At 42.0% G+C, this 17,601-nt stretch overlaps 1 protein-coding gene across 2 annotated transcripts in view; it reads left to right on the top strand.

The window, feature by feature from the left end:
• LOC310933971 (spectrin beta chain, non-erythrocytic 1-like) overlaps positions 1-15,662 on the top strand; it is a 42,444-nt gene extending 26,782 nt beyond the window's left edge. Inside the window, exons 32-44 of one of the 2 annotated variants that reach the window (XM_083897556.1) lie at positions 1-145; positions 2,002-2,088; positions 2,726-2,740; positions 3,989-4,146; positions 4,295-4,433; positions 6,713-6,797; positions 6,894-7,090; positions 8,278-8,378; positions 8,541-8,595; positions 12,775-12,959; positions 13,043-13,216; positions 13,302-13,344; positions 14,057-15,662. The exon at positions 1-145 is cut by the window's left edge and continues 230 nt beyond it. In XM_083897556.1, the coding sequence (XP_083753682.1) occupies positions 1-145; positions 2,002-2,088; positions 2,726-2,740; positions 3,989-4,146; positions 4,295-4,433; positions 6,713-6,797; positions 6,894-7,090; positions 8,278-8,378; positions 8,541-8,595; positions 12,775-12,959; positions 13,043-13,216; positions 13,302-13,344; positions 14,057-14,260 (1,588 nt within the window). In that variant the 3' untranslated portion in view covers positions 14,261-15,662. The remainder of the gene's footprint in view (positions 146-2,001; positions 2,089-2,725; positions 2,741-3,988; positions 4,147-4,294; positions 4,434-6,712; positions 6,798-6,893; positions 7,091-8,277; positions 8,379-8,540; positions 8,596-12,774; positions 12,960-13,042; positions 13,217-13,301; positions 13,345-14,056) is intronic. The other variant, XM_083897557.1, reaches the window with a different exon arrangement.
• The last annotated feature ends 1,939 nt before the right edge of the window (positions 15,663-17,601 follow it).

Raw genomic sequence — 17,601 nt, 5'->3', positions numbered from 1 at the left:
CAACGACGCTAAGGAGGTTCTGAACCGGGTTCTAGACAAACACAAGAAGATCCCTGAAGAACTGGGTCGAGACCAGAACACTGTGGAGACTCTGCAGAGGATGCACAACACATTTGAACATGACATCCAGGCTCTGGGGACTCAGGTGCAACCTTCACTCAACCTTCACTCAACCTTCACTCATCGTTCACTCAACCTTCACTCAACGTTCACTCATCGTTCACTCATCGTTCACTCAACGTTCACTCATCGTTCACTCATCGTTCACTCATCGTTCACTCATCGTTCACTCAACGTTCACTCAACCTTCACTCAACCTTCACTCAACCTTCACTCTACCTTCACTCAACCTTCACTCAACCTTCACTCATCGTTCACTCATCGTTCACTCAACCTTCACTCAACGTTCACTCATCGTTCACTCATCGTTCACTCAACCTTCACTCAACCTTCACTCAACCTTCACTCAACCTTCACTCATCGTTCACTCAACCTTCACTCATCGTTCACTCATCGTTCACTCAACCTTCACTCAACCTTCACTCATCGTTCACTCAACCTTCACTCATCGTTCACTCATCGTTCACTCAACCTTCACTCAACCTTCACTCATCGTTCACTCAACCTTCACTCAACCTTCACTCATTGTTCACTCATCGTTCACTCATCGTTCACTCAACCTTCACTCAACCTTCACTCATCGTTCACTCAACCTTCACTCAACCTTCACTCATTGTTCACTCATCGTTCACTCATCGTTCACTCAACCTTCACTCAACCTTCACTCATTCATCGTTCACTCGTTCACTCATTCACTCACGTTCACTCAATGTTCACTTGTTCACTCAACGTTCACTCGTTCACTCACGTTCACTCAACGTTCACTCAACGTTCACTCATCGTTCACTCAACGTTCACTCGTTCACTCAACCTTCACTCATCGTTCACTCAACCTTCACTCAACGTTCACTCAACGTTCACTCATCGTTCACTCATCGTTCACTCATCGTTCACTCATCGTTCACTCAACGTTCACTCAACCTTCACTCAACCTTCACTCAACCTTCACTCTACCTTCACTCAACCTTCACTCAACCTTCACTCATCGTTCACTCATCGTTCACTCAACCTTCACTCAACGTTCACTCATCGTTCACTCATCGTTCACTCAACCTTCACTCAACCTTCACTCAACCTTCACTCAACCTTCACTCATCGTTCACTCAACCTTCACTCATCGTTCACTCATCGTTCACTCAACCTTCACTCAACCTTCACTCATCGTTCACTCAACCTTCACTCATCGTTCACTCATCGTTCACTCAACCTTCACTCAACCTTCACTCATCGTTCACTCAACCTTCACTCAACCTTCACTCATTGTTCACTCATCGTTCACTCATCGTTCACTCAACCTTCACTCAACCTTCACTCATCGTTCACTCAACCTTCACTCAACCTTCACTCATTGTTCACTCATCGTTCACTCATCGTTCACTCAACCTTCACTCAACCTTCACTCATTCATCGTTCACTCGTTCACTCATTCACTCACGTTCACTCAATGTTCACTTGTTCACTCAACGTTCACTCGTTCACTCACGTTCACTCAACGTTCACTCAACGTTCACTCATCGTTCACTCAACGTTCACATCGTTCACTCAACCTTCACTCATCGTTCACTCAACCTTCACTCAACCTTCACTCATTGTTCACTCATCGTTCACTCATCGTTCACTCAACCTTCACTCAACCTTCACTCATTCATCGTTCACTCGTTCACTCATTCACTCACGTTCACTCAATGTTCACTTGTTCACTCAACGTTCACTCGTTCACTCACGTTCACTCAACGTTCACTCAACGTTCACTCATCGTTCACTCAACGTTCACTCGTTCACTCAACGTTCACTCATCGTTCACTCATCGTTCACTCATTCACTCACGTTCACTCATCACAACATTCATCAGTTTTTTGATGATTTATTGTTTGTCCTCAGGTTCGTCAGCTGCAGGAAGACGCTGTTCGTCTGCAATCGTCTTACGCTGGAGACAAAGCTGAGGACATTCAGAAGAGAGAAGGAGAGGTGAGACAATGAGGGACAATGAGACACTGAGGGACAATGAGACACAGAGACAATGAGACACAGAGGGACAATGAGACACTGAGACACAATGAGACAGTGAGACACAGAGGGACACTGAGGGACAATGAGACACTGAGACACACTGAGTCAGTGAGACACACTGAGTCAGTGAGACACACTGAGTCAGTGAGACACACTGAGTCAGTGAGACACAGAGGGACAATGAGACACTGAGGGACAATGAGACACTGAGACACACTGAGACACTGAGACACTGAGGGACAATGAGACACTGAGACACACTGAGACAGTGAGACACTGAGGGACAGACATGGAGACAGACATAGAGACAGAATCCCTAGTGTTGTTGTGGACACTGTCCTCTGTGTCTCTGTCTCCACTGTTGACGTGTTGCAGAACAATGAGTGAGTAAAGTTAAGAAAGAGACAAATGAAAACATCTGTCTCACAAAAGACAAAAGACAAAGACAGACTTTGACCCTGAGGACGATCACATGTCCACTGCTCTTATGAGTTGTCTGGTGGTGGGAGGAGCTTAGGACAGTGAGTGATGGTGTGTGTTGATGTTCTGTCCTCTGTCCTCTGTCCTCTGTCCTCTGTCCTCTGTCCGTCCACAGAAGAGAAAGACGGAGGTGAGACGCCGCTCAAACATCAGCTTTGCTTCATTCTCAGATTTTCAGTTCAAACTAAAATGTCGAGCGTTAGAAACATTTTAGTCTTTAGTGGCTGTGGTTCATCTAGAGCTCGCTCTCTCTCTCTCTCTCTCTTTGCAAATACTCTAGTGTTTCTTTATCTTTATGACATCACGGGGTGGGCGGAGTTAATCTGACAAAGACCCTGTAAGCTCCGCCCCCTGAGCGTTACAAATGTTACCAGTTATTTGCAAAAAGTCTGAGTTTGAGTCGAGGTTTGAAAAGAGAAAGAATTCAGGATCTGCTTTTAGCTGCTTGTGTTCGTCTGCAGCCATGTTTACATCAATATAATGATAATAATGATAATAATTATAATTATGATAATAGTTATAATGATAATAACGTACATTATTGATCCATGTGACTGACAGATGATGATCAGTCACTGTGATCACATTCACTCTGATTTAATCCTCATTTTTCAGGATTTCCTGAACATTGAACAGATTTATTTTGATTATTATTATTATTATTATTATTATAATAGTTTTTGTTTCCTGTGACGTCACAGCCTGAGAAGAAGAATCATTCGTAGAAAAACTGAAGGACATTAAAGTCGACTCAGACTCAGACCTGATCAACTGCTACAGACTAGTTCTAAAGTTCTAGTTAAACTAGTTCTAGTTAAACTAGAACTAGTTTAACTAGTTACTCAGTGTTGAGAATCACTTTGAATCAGTTATGAATAAAAATATGATAAAATCAAGTTCATTGATTCAAAATGGCTGAGAGAATAAAAGTCATTTATTTAAATGAGTCATCGTTAGCTCTGTATGTGTAAATGTCTTCAGGTTCTGTAGCTATTTAGCTAATACCTAGTTAGTTCATGTGTTAGCTCAGGTCTCAGCTCAGGTGTTAGCTCGAGTGTTATCTTCGGTGTTAGCTCATGTGGTAGCTCAAGTGTTAGCTCGAGTGTTAGCTCGAGTGTTAGCTCGAGTGTTAGCTCGAGTGTTAGCTCAAGTGTTAGCTCCAGTGTTAGCTCAATCAGACGCCACCCCTAAAGCTCACAGACAGACATGGAGACAGAAGGACATTAAAGGACATTAAAAGAGACGAGACAAAAGTGTCGGCTAACACTGATTTTGAATAAAAAGAAGTAAAATAAAATAAAACAATATAAAGAAGTTAAATTGGAGAAGGTTTGTTCCTCTGACTCTTGGCTCCGCCTCCTCTCGTCCCCTCGTCCAGGTCCTGGACGCCTGGAAGGACCTTCTGGACGCAGCAGAGAGACGGCGAGTGAAGCTGCTGGACACTGGAGACAAGTTCCGGTTCTTCAGTTTGGTGCGTGACCTGATGTTGTGGATGGACGACGTCATCCGTCTGATCGAGGCCCAGGAGAAGCCCAGGTGACTCCGCCTTCTGTGACTCCGCCTTCTGTGACTCCGCCTTCTCTGTGACCCCGCCTTCTCATGTGGACGATACAGCTGGAGACGATGAATGAATGAATGAATGAATGAATTTATTTATTGTTTGACTCATGAAACGTGTTTTCAGAGACGTGTCTTCAGTGGAGCTTCTCATGAACAACCATCAGGGAATCAAAGCTGAGATCGACGCTCGCAACGACAGCTTCACCGCCTGCATCGAGCTGGGGAAGACTCTGCTGGCCAGGAAACACTACGCTTCAGAGGAGGTACTGACCGCTACTGACCACTACTGACCATAGAAGATTCTGCTGGCCAGGAAACACTAAGCTTCAGAGGAGGTACTGACCGCTACTGACCGCTACTGACCACTACTGACCATAGAAGATTCTGCTGGCCAGGAAACACTAAGCTTCAGAGGAGGTACTGACCGCTACTAACCGCTACTGATCGCTACTGACCACTACTGACCATAGAAGAATCTGCTGGCCAGGAAACACTACGCTTCAGAGGAGGTACTGACCGCTACTGACCGCTACTGACCACTACTGACCATAGAAGATTCTGCTGGCCAGGAAACACTACGCTTCAGAGGAGGTACTGACCGCTACTGACCACTACTGACCATAGAAGATTCTGCTGGCCAGGAAACACTACGCTTCAGAGGAGGTACTGACCGCTACTGACCGCTACTGACCACTACTGACCATAGAAGATTCTGCTGGCCAGGAAACACTACGCTTCAGAGGAGGTACTGACCGCTACTGACCGCTACTGACCACTACTGACCATAGAAGATTCTGCTGGCCAGGAAACACTACGCTTCAGAGGAGGTACTGACCGCTACTGACCGCTACTGACCACTACTGACCATAGAAGATTCTGCTGGCCAGGAAACACTACGCTTCAGAGGAGGTACTGACCGCTACTGACCACTACTGACCATAGAAGATTCTGCTGGCCAGGAAACACTAAGCTTCAGAGGAGGTACTGACCGCTACTGACCGCTACTGACCACTACTGACCATAGAAGATTCTGCTGGCCAGGAAACACTAAGCTTCAGAGGAGGTACTGACCGCTACTAACCGCTACTGATCGCTACTGACCACTACTGACCATAGAAGAATCTGCTGGCCAGGAAACACTACGCTTCAGAGGAGGTACTGACCGCTACTGACCGCTACTGACCACTACTGACCATAGAAGATTCTGCTGGCCAGGAAACACTACGCTTCAGAGGAGGTACTGACCGCTACTGACCACTACTGACCATAGAAGATTCTGCTGGCCAGGAAACACTACGCTTCAGAGGAGGTACTGACCGCTACTGACCGCTACTGACCACTACTGACCATAGAAGATTCTGCTGGCCAGGAAACACTAAGCTTCAGAGGAGGTACTGACCGCTACTAACCGCTACTGATCGCTACTGACCACTACTGACCATAGAAGAATCTGCTGGCCAGGAAACACTACGCTTCAGAGGAGGTACTGACCGCTACTGACCACTACTGACCATAGAAGATTCTGCTGGCCAGGAAACACTAAGCTTCAGAGGAGGTACTGACCGCTACTGACCGCTACTGACCACTACTGACCATAGAAGATTCTGCTGGCCAGGAAACACTAAGCTTCAGAGGAGGTACTGACCGCTACTAACCGCTACTGATCGCTACTGACCACTACTGACCATAGAAGAATCTGCTGGCCAGGAAACACTACGCTTCAGAGGAGGTACTGACCGCTACTGACCGCTACTGACCACTACTGACCATAGAAGATTCTGCTGGCCAGGAAACACTACGCTTCAGAGGAGGTACTGACCGCTACTGACCACTACTGACCATAGAAGTTTCTGCTGGCCAGGAAACACTACGCTTCAGAGGAGGTACTGACCGCTACTGACCGCTACTGACCACTACTGACCATAGAAGATTCTGCTGGCCAGGAAACACTAAGCTTCAGAGGAGGTACTGACCGCTACTAACCGCTACTGATCGCTACTGACCACTACTGACCATAGAAGAATCTGCTGGCCAGGAAACACTACGCTTCAGAGGAGGTACTGACCGCTACTGACCGCTACTGACCACTACTGACCATAGAAGATTCTGCTGGCCAGGAAACACTACGCTTCAGAGGAGGTACTGACCGCTACTAACCGCTACTGATCGCTACTGACCACTACTGACCATAGAAGAATCTGCTGGCCAGGAAACACTACGCTTCAGAGGAGGTACTGACCGCTACTGACCGCTACTGACCACTACTGACCATAGAAGATTCTGCTGGCCAGGAAACACTACGCTTCAGAGGAGGTACTGACCGCTACTGACCACTACTGACCAGTACTGACCGCTACTGACCATAGAAGACTCTGCTGGCCAGGAAACACTACGCTTCAGAGGAGGTACTGACCACAGCTGACCTCAGTGTTGACCTCTGACCTTTTGTCCAGTGTTTCAAATGTAATTCACTCATTCATAATCTCATGTCGTGAAAATGTGTTTTAAATAAAGTTTCTTTGAATGTTTTTTTTCTCCTCAGATTAAAGAAAAGTTGTTACAGTTGACGGACAAGAGGAAAGACATGATTGACAAGTGGGAGGACAGATGGGAGTGGCTTAGACTGGGTGAGAAACTTCACCACGCCCACTTTTACTCACAGGAGGTAACAGACACTCAATGTGTGTGTGTGTGTGTGTGTGTGTGTGTGTGTGTGTGTTCAGTGCTGGAGGTGCATCAGTTCTCTCGGGATGCGGGCGTGGCGGAGGCGTGGCTTCTGGGTCAGGAGTCGTACCTGTCGAGCAGAGAAATGGGTCAGAACGTGGACGAGGTGGAAAAACTCATCAAACGCCACGAGGCTTTCGAGAAGTCGGCCGCGACCTGGGAAGAACGATTCTCCGCCCTGGAGAGGCTGACCACGGTGAGGCGCACCATCACGCACGCCGTAACGACACCACAACGCATGCCGTAACGACACCGTAACCCACGCCGTAACGACACCGTAACGACACCGTAACCCACGCCGTAACGACACTGTAACGACACCGTAACCCACGCCGTAACGACACCGTAACGCACGCCGTAACCCGCGCCGTAACGACACCGTAACGCACGCCGTAACGACACCGTAACGCACGCTGTAACGACACCGTAACGCACGCCGTAACGACACTGTAACGACACCGTAACCCACGCCGTAACGACGCCGTAACGACACGTAACGCACGCCGTAACGACACCGTAACGACACCGTAACCCACGCCGTAACGACGCCGTAACGACACGTAACGCACGCCGTAACGACACCGTAACGACACGTAACCCACGCCGTAACGACACCGTATCCCACGCCGTAACGACACCGTATCCCACGCCGTAACGACACCGTAACGTACGCCGTAACGACATCATAACGCATGCCTTTAAAGACACCATAATGCACGCCGCAACGACACCGATAGCGTACGTGATAACAAACACGTTAAAGTACGTGATAACAAACACGATAACGTACGTGATAACAAACACGTTAAAGTACGTGATAACAAACACGATAACAAACACGATAACATACGTGATAACAAACACGATAACGTACGCGATAACAAACACGATAACAAACACGATAACGTACGTGATAACAAACACGATAACGTACGCGATAAACACGATAACGTACGTGATAACAAACACGATAGCGTACATGATAACAAACACGATAACAAACACGATAACAAACACGATAACAAACACGATAACAAACACGATAACAAACACGATAACAAACACGATAACGTACGCGATAAACACGATAACGTACGTGATAACAAACACGATAACGTACGTGATAACAAACACGATAAACACGATAACGTACGTGATAACAAACACGATAACAAACACGATAACGTACGTGATAACAAACACGATAACAAACACGATAACGTACGTGATAACAAACACGATAACAAACACGATAACGTACGTGATAACAAACACGATAACAAACACGATAACGTACACGATAACAAACACGATAACAAACACGATAACAAACACGATAACAAACAGGATAAACATGCTAACATACACACGTGTGTTTGTCAGATGGAGTTACTGGAAGTGAGAAGATGTCAAGAGGAAGAAGAGAGGAGGAGACAAGCCCCGCCCACTGACGCTCAGTCTGCTAATGCTGCAGCTCAGCACAGGTGTGTGTGTGTGTGTGTGTGTGTGTGTACACTTTGTGTTTGACCTTGTGTTGACCTATTGTTTGACCTTGTGTTGACCTATTGTTTGACCTTGTGTTGACCTACTGTTTGACCTTGTGTTTGACCTTGTGTTGACCTTGTGTTGACCTTGTGTGTGTGCAGGGAGGCGGAGTCATCGTCTCAGAACGGTCTTCAGTCAGAACAGGATTGTCCTCGGGTTAGTTATCGTTCACCTGCGTACAGGAAGTACAGCTGGAGGAGAGGAAGTGACGCTCCATGAACACACACTCTACACACTCTACACACTCTACACACACTCTACACACTCTACACACGCTACACACACACACATAACCTTTAACCTTTTTCTTCAGTTTTTTCGTTCATTTTAATAATTATTTAATTTCATGAGTGAAAGTTTTTAAATGAACCAACATTCACCACTTCATTTTAAACCACATTCACCACTTCATTTATCCTGACATTCCTTTATTTTCATGTTTTTAATTCATTTGTTTATTTGGTTCAGAAAATGTTTCAAATATTCATCAGTGGAAAGATGATGATGAAAGGATGATGAAGTGATGATGAAAGGATGATGAAAGGGTGATGAAAGGATAATGAAGTGATGATGAAAGGGTGATGAAGTGATGATGAAAGGGTGATGAAAGGATGATGAAAGGGTGATGAAGTGATGATGAAAGGATGATGAAGTGATGATGAATGGGTGATGAAAGGGTGATGATGAAAGGATGATGAAAGAGTGATGAAAGGGTGATGAAGTGATGATGAAGTTTCTTTGTTCCACACAGATTAGTTGACAGTTCATGTAATAATTGATGAATGGATGAATTCTTTCAGACAAAAACAAAAACATTTCATTTAGAAAAAAGTGAGTCAATGTGACAACACACACACACACCAACACACACACACGTGCACACACACACATGCATGCACACACACACACACACATTCGTGCACACACACACACATGCACACGCACACATGCATGCACACACACATGCGTGCACACACACACTCATGCGTGCACACACACACACACATGCGTGCACACACACACACGTGTACACACACACACATGCACACACACACATGCATGCACACACACATGCGTGCACACACACACACGTGCACACACACACATTGTTTTTCTCATGTCATTGTCTCTCTCTCTCCTGTAGCTCGCCCCTCTCGCCCTCCTCTCTCACTTCTTCATCTCTCTCTTTGTTACCGTGGTGATTTACAAACTCATTCAGTGATGACATCATCATCATCATCATCATCATCACAGAGAAGTTTATTTATATCATAGTTAGATAATAAAGAAGTATTTATATATATATATATATATATATATCATATAGAGTTAGATAATAAAGAAGTATTTATATATATATATCATATAGAGTTAGATAATAAAGAAGTATATATATATATATATATATATATATATCATATAGAGTTAAATTTAAATACGACGTCTTAATCAGATCAATATTAAATATTCAGAGTCTTAAAGTAAAAGATAACTTTGATCATTAACATAATCTTCACTATTTATTCATAATGTTTCATATATTTATGATAAAAGAAATTTTGTTACAAAATGACAATTAAGTGGAAAATTAACATTCATTTAACAAACACAAGAATAATTATAATTTAAAACGACAATGTCTTTATTCACTGTGTGTGTGTGTCGGTGTATGTGTGTGTGTGTGTCGGTGTGTGTGTCGGTGTATATGTGTATATGTGTGTGTGTGTGTATGTGAAGGTCCATTGTCACTGGTGTCTGTTTCACTTCCTGCTGCATGTTTCCACTCACACACACATCCCATAATAAACGCTGTCAAACCCGATCACTTCATCACGTCTGTGTCTGTCCATGTGTTGTTGTTATTGTGTGTTGTTGTTATTGTGTGTTGTTGTTATTGTGTTTTGTTGTCTGTTATTATTGTGTTTTTGTCGTCATCATCATTATTTGTTCATCAGTTTAATTTTTCCTCACGTTCTTCATGATTCTCATCCTCAGCCTTTTAATGTATTCATTAAATCATGAATACATTAAATCATGAATACATTAAATCATGAATACATTAAATCATGAATACATTAAGACAATTGATCAGACACTTTTGAGTCATTTTATTCAATTATTTATTTATCAATAATGTGTTTGATATTTTACCAATAGTTTCTGATCAGGACACAAAACATTCAGTATCAAGTCCCAGGATTTAGTCCAGGTCTCACTGTCCTTAAGTAAAAAGTCCTGAAAGTCCTTCAGTAAAAAGTCCTTCAGTGAAAAGTCCTTAAAGTCCTTCAGTGAAAAGTCCTTAAAGTCCTTCAGTGAAAAGTCCTTAAAGTCCTTCAGTAAAAAGTCCTTCAGTGAAAAGTCCTTAAAGTCCTCAGTAGTAAGTCCTGAAAGTCCTTCAGTGAAAAGTCCTTAAAGTCCTCAGTAGTAAGTCCTGAAAGTCCTTCAGTGAAAAGTCCTTAAAGTCCTTCAGTGAAAAGTCCTGAAAGTCCTTCATTAAAAAGTCCTGAAAGTCCTTCAGTGAAAAGTCCTTAAAGTCCTTCAGTGAAAAGTCCTTAAAGTCCTTCAGTGAAAAGTCCTTAAAGTCCTTCAGTGAAAAGTCCTTAAAGTCCTTCAGTGAAAAGTCCTGAAAGTCCTCAGTGAAAAGTCCTTAAAGTCCTTCAGTGAAAAGTCCTTAAAGTCCTTCAGTGAAGAGTCCTTAAAGTCCTTCAGTGAAAAGTCCTGAAAGTCCTTCAGTAAAAAGTCCTAAAAGTCCTTCATTATAAAGTCCTGAAAGTCCTTCAGTGAAAAGTCCTTAAAGTCCTTCAGTGAAAAGTCCTTAAAGTCCTTCAGTGAAAAGTCCTTAAAGTCCTTCAGTGAAAAGTCCTTAAAGTCCTTCAGTGAAAAGTCCTGAAAGTCCTCAGTGAAAAGTCCTTAAAGTCCTTCAGTGAAAAGTCCTTAAAGTCCTTCAGTGAAAAGTCCTTAAAGTCCTTCAGTGAAGAGTCCTTAAAGTCCTTCAGTGAAAAGTCCTGAAAGTCCTCAGTAAAAAGTCCTTAAAGTCCTTCATTAAAAAGTCCTCACTGTCCCTCAGTAAAAAGTCCTAAAAGTCCTTCAGTAAAAAGTCCTGAAAGTCCTTCAGTGAAAAGTCCTTAAAGTCCTTCAGTGAAAAGTCCTTAAAGTCCTTCAGTGAAAAGTCCTTAAAGTCCTTCAGTGAAAAGTCCTTAAAGTCCTTCAGTGAAAAGTCCTGAAAGTCCTCAGTGAAAAGTCCTTAAAGTCCTTCAGTGAAAAGTCCTTAAAGTCCTTCAGTGAAAAGTCCTGAAAGTCCTCAGTAAAAAGTCCTTAAAGTCCTTCATTAAAAAGTCCTCACTGTCCCTCAGTAAAAAGTCCTAAAAGTCCTTCAGTAAAAAGTCCTGAAAGTCCTTCAGTAAAAAGTCCTGAAAGTCCTCGGTAAAAAGTCTTTAAAGTCTTTCAGCAAAAAGCCCCGGAAGTCTTCAGTAAAAAGTCCCTAATGTCCTTCAGTAAAAAGTCTTCAGTCTTCAGTAAAAAGTCCCTAAAGTCCTTCAGTAAAAGTCCTTCAGTAAAAAGTCTTGAAAGTCCTTTAGCAGAAAGTCCTAAAAGTCCTCAGTAAAAAGTCCCAGGATTGGATGTGGCCTCTGGACTGTTGTGAATCTGAGGGTCCAGATCCTCTTGAAGATCTCAGGGTAATGAGCATCTGTTTGGTTTGTTCTGGTTTGGTTTGTTCTGGTTTGGTTTGGTTTGGTTTGTTCTAGTTTGGTTTGGTTTGTTCTGGTTTGTTCTAGTTTGGTTTGGTTTGTTCTGGTTCCATCACTTGTGTAACTTCTCACCAATGATGTCGATCTGTAACAATTTCCAAACAATGTAACGATCATTGTTTGAGATGATTCTTCTCACCGTCCTATTGTGTGTGTGTGTGTGTGTGTGTGTGTGTGTGTGTGTGTGTGTGTGTGTGTGTGTGTGTGTGTGTGTGTGTGTGTGTGTGTGTGTGTGTGCTCAGTGAAAACATGGCTGCCAGCGAGGAAACAAGATGACGTCTGCGTCACATGATCACGTCTTTAACTCACTCTCCCACACCAAAGTGTGTTTGCTTGAGCTCAGTGACACAGCGTGTCCACAGGAGGCAGCAGAGGACTTTGGTTTGGGAGAGTGAGATAAAGACGTCTTTAAGACACAGGTTTTTATAAAGTTAGTTTAAAGTTAACACAGTTGTGAGACTGAATGACTTTTCCGATGCTAACGCTTGGCTCTGCATGTTCTCTGCAGCTCTGATAACCGATCGATCAATAACATGATTATTGACGACTGAGGACGTCCGTCCACTGACTCTGTCTCTGTCTGCAGGACAAACAGGAAGTGAACGGGACGTCCAGCCCCTCTGCGTCTCCTGAGGCGACTCGTAGGTCAAAGGTCAGTCAGGCGGCGACGCTGCCGGCTAAAAGCCAACAGGAAGCTGTGACGTCTCAGCTGGAGGACTTCCTGCACCGCAAGCATGAGTGGGAGGGGCCTAACAAGAAGGCGTCAAACAGGTGGGCGGTCTGTTTAAGAGAACCTTCCCATGATCCTTTGCTGCTGTGGTTGATGTTTTCATGGTGACGTCGTGTGTCTGCAGGTCGTGGCACAACGTTTACTGTGTGATTAACCAACGTCAGCTCGGATTCTACAAAGACCAGAAGAACTCGACTCAGGGAATCACTTATCACAGTGAGATCCCTGTTCATCTGAGCGACGCCGTCTGTGACGTGGCTCTGGATTATAAGAAGAAGAAACACGTCTTCAAACTCAAGTGAGTCCTAATCTGTCATCGTCTGTGATCAACTTTGATATAATCTTGTATCATTTTTGATGAATCTTATTCTTAATCTCCTCAGAATCACCGACGGTAACGAGTATCTCTTCCAAGCTAAAGATGACGTGAGTAAAAAAACTCTTTGACGACGTCACACAGATAATCCTGCACAGTTTGGAAAGTCAGAAAAAAGAGAAGACATCGTTTATCAGCTCTTTCTGCTGGATTAGATTAGATTAGATTAGATTAGATTAGATTAGATTAGATCAGATTAGATTAGATCAGATTAGATTAGATCAGATTAGATTAGATTAGATTAGATTAGATTACGCTGATACATATGTATATGAAACCTATGCTGCCTAAAGTTATGTTGTGCTCTTGGAGGCAGCTAGCTTGTAGTTAGCTGCCGGCCGGCTAGCGTGTTGAAGTAAATGTGCACTAAAAACGTTCCCTTTGAGCTAAATTTTCAGATTATTCGTCACAGATTATTCGTGACTTGTTGCACAGATTAGTGTCAGTCGTGACACGAGCTCGACAGGACGTTTGTCATCGTAGAAACAAAACACAGAGACAAACTTTATCCAGAAGCTAAGAGTCGATATCATCAAAGCTAACTCACGCAGACAAACGCCGTTTATTGAAGTATTGTTCGCCGTCTTTAATCGTTAGCAACAGAATATTGTGAATGATTGGGAGGACGTTTGCTCTTCTTCTGACCCACAAATTGCGCACACATTCTAGCTAGGTTTGGAATGTTTGTAAACAATGAAAAACTTTATTTAAATCCTGTTTGCTGCTGGTGTCTGACTCCGCCCCCTCTGCTTTGTCCACCAGGAGGAGATGAACACGTGGATCTCGACCATCTCGGCCGCCGTGGTGGGTGAAAGGTCAGAGGTCACGCCCAGCAGCCACAGCACGCCCGCCGCACGCGCTCAGACGCTGCCGACCTCCGTCACCGCGGCGACCGCTGAGTCGAGCCCCGGAAAGAGAGAGAAAGATAAAGAGAAGAGATTCAGTTTGTTCAGCAAGAAGAAATAGAAGCTCCTCCTTCTCTTCTTCTGCCTTCCTTGCTTCCTTCCTTGCTCCCTTGCTTCCTCTCTCCTCTGGTGCTGTTTGAGGGTCAATCCTTTAGATTTAGTTTGATGATAACGAAGAAGAACGAATCCACGAGTCGTCGATCATTTCACTGATTTAAGTTGAAATAATAACGAGAAAAAATTATCAATAACAACACGTCAACAACGCGTCAACAACGCGTCAACGAGTCAACAACGCGTCAACGAGTCAACAACGCGTCAACAACACAATTATTCCCGATGTTTTCTCATAAAATCCCAAACAGATGCTTCCTCTTCCTCTCAGAGTATGACTCAGCATGAAGCTCCGAACCACAACACAACAACAACAACACAACAACAACACAACAACACAAACACACCGCCTGACTGTAAACAACTGTTTCCTCTGTTTCAGTTTTCAGAGAAATAAACAAACACATAGATGAAGAAAAATCAATAAATCAGTAACCGTGTGTGTGTGTGTGTGTGTGTGCGTGCGTGCGTGCGTGCGTGCGTGCGTGTGTGTGTGTGTGTGTGTGTGTCAAAGCTTCAGGCAGCTGCTGTCATAGAAATAAAACAACAACATAAAGAGGATTTCCTACAAAACTACACTTTATTATTAAGATGATGATTAGAATAATGATTAAGATTATTATTAAGATTAAGATTATTATTATTATTATTATTAGATTAGTTAGATTATTGCTGTTATTTGTGTTTTTTATCTCCTTCAGTTCCTTCTTTTCCTCCTCTCTTCTTCTTCTTCTTCTTCTTCTTCTTCTGTGGTGAATTTCCTGCTCGTTTTCTTTGCGAAGGCTTTTGTACGATGTCGTGTTTCCTCGGCTCAGAGGAAAACCTGTGACGGATCAGTGGAGCTGTGGAGCGGAGTGGTGAAGTGTGTGAATAACTTGTGTAAAATAACAAATGTTAATGTTTGACTAAAAGGTAAATAAGCTGAAGGAGTTTAACGTTTAACTCACATTTAACTTTTTCCTGTGTTTCAAACCACTTTGAATCAGAGAACGTGGTGTTTTACGTCGTGACCTCGAGTGAAACAACGTCAGTTACTAAGTTTCTTCGTTTCTACGAAGTTTCTTCGGTGACAAATTCTAATTAAAGGGATAGTTTGTATATTTGTGAGCAGACCTCACATAACCTAAAACCTGAACTGTCCCTTTAAGAGTCTTTGTTTTCATTCAGCTCATGGTGGGGTCAGTGGGTGGAGCTTCAGATGGATTAGTGGGTGGGGCTTAATCTTCACCAGTATGAATCAAAGTCACTGAAAGTGTTTTCACTCGAGGTTCAAAAACATGAAGCTCCTGATTCCTTTGTCTCTGTAACCATAGTAACCAGATATGTCTTTAAACTGCAAAGTCAGTGATACCACGATGGGGGGGGGGGTTTGTAGGGGTCAGAGGTCACTATAGTTGGATCAGCACCTGTTTCTTGTATTCTGTTACAAACTTGCAAAAATACATTAAAATGCTTTTAAAGTGAAAAACGAAAACCACGAGTCACCACCTTTAATTTGTTACACACACAAAAATATATATAGATATATATATATACTACATAGTTTAGTTTGACGTACTACATAGTATAGTATGACATTTTTGTCAAGTTTTGGACCCAAAAAAAGTTTTCCAAAAAAATTGTCAGATTTTGTACGACATAGTATAGTATGTCGTTTTTGTCAAATTTTGGACCAAATTTTTTTTTCAAAAAATTGTCTGATTTTGGACGACATAGTTTAGTTTGACGTACTACATAGTATAGTATGATGTACTACATAGTATAGTATGTTGTTATTGTCAAGTTTTGGACCAAATTTTTTTTTTTTTAAATGGTCACATTTTGGACGACACAGTTTAGTTTGATGTACTACATAGTATAGTATGACGTTTTTGTCAAATTTTGGACCAAATTTTTTTCTCAAAAAACTGTCACATTTTGTACGAAATAGTTTAGTTTGACGTACTACATAGTATATTTTGACGTACTACATAGTATAGTATGACATTTTTGTCAAGTTTTGGACCCAAAAAAAGTTTTCCAAAAAAATTGTCAGATTTTGTACGACATAGTATAGTATGTCGTTTTTGTCAAATTTTGGACCAAATTTTTTTTTCAAAAAATTGTCTGATTTTGGACGACATAGTTTAGTTTGACGTACTACATAGTATAGTATGATGTACTACATAGTATAGTATGACATACTACATAGTATAGTATGTCGTTTTTGTCAAATTTTGGACCAAATGTTTTTTTTTTAAAATGGTCACATTTTGGACGACATAGTATAGTATGACGTACTACATAGTATAGTATGACGTTATTGTCAAGTTTTGGACCAAATTTTTTTTTCAAAAAATTGTCAGATTTTGGACGACACAGTTTAGTTTGACGTACTACATAGTATAGTATGACGTACTACATAGTATAGTATGACGTACTACATAGTATAGTATGACGTTTTTGTCAAATTTTGGACCAAATTTTTTTCTCAAAAAACTGTCACATTTTGTACGAAATAGTTTAGTTTGACGTACTACATAGTATATTTTGACGTACTACATAGTATAGTATGACATTTTTGTCAAGTTTTGGACCCAAAAAAAGTTTTCCAAAAAAATTGTCAGATTTTGTACGACATAGTATAGTATGTCGTTTTTGTCAAATGTTGGACCAAATTTTTTTTTCAAAAAATTGTCTGATTTTGGACGACATAGTATAGTATGTCGTTTTTGTCAAATTTTGGACCAAATTTTTTTTTCAAAAAATTGTCTGATTTTGGACGACATAGTATAGTATGACGTTTTTGTCAAATTTTGGACCAAATTTTTTTCTCAAAAAACTGTCACATTTTGTACGAAATAGTTTAGTTTGACGTACTACATAGTATATTTTGACGTACTACATAGTATAGTATGACATTTTTGTCAAGTTTTGGACCCAAAAAAAGTTTTCCAAAAAAATTGTCAGATTTTGTACGACATAGTATAGTATGTCGTTTTTGTCAAATTTTGGACCAAATTTTTTTTTCAAAAAATTGTCTGATTTTGGACGACATAGTTTAGTTTGACGTACTACATAGTATAGTATGATGTACTACATAGTATAGTATGACATACTACATAGTATAGTATGTCGTTTTTGTCAAATTTTGGACCAAATGTTTTTTTTTTAAAATGGTCACATTTTGGACGACATAGTATAGTATGACGTACTACATAGTATAGTATGACGTTATTGTCAAGTTTTGGACCAAATTTTTTTTTCAAAAAATTGTCAGATTTTGGACGACACAGTTTAGTTTGACGT

The sequence above is a fragment of the Microchirus variegatus genome, assembly GCF_963457635.1.
Source record: "Microchirus variegatus genome assembly, chromosome: 11".
NCBI lineage: Eukaryota > Metazoa > Chordata > Actinopteri > Pleuronectiformes > Soleidae > Microchirus > Microchirus variegatus.
This window is presented reverse-complemented; position numbering and strand designations above follow the sequence as displayed.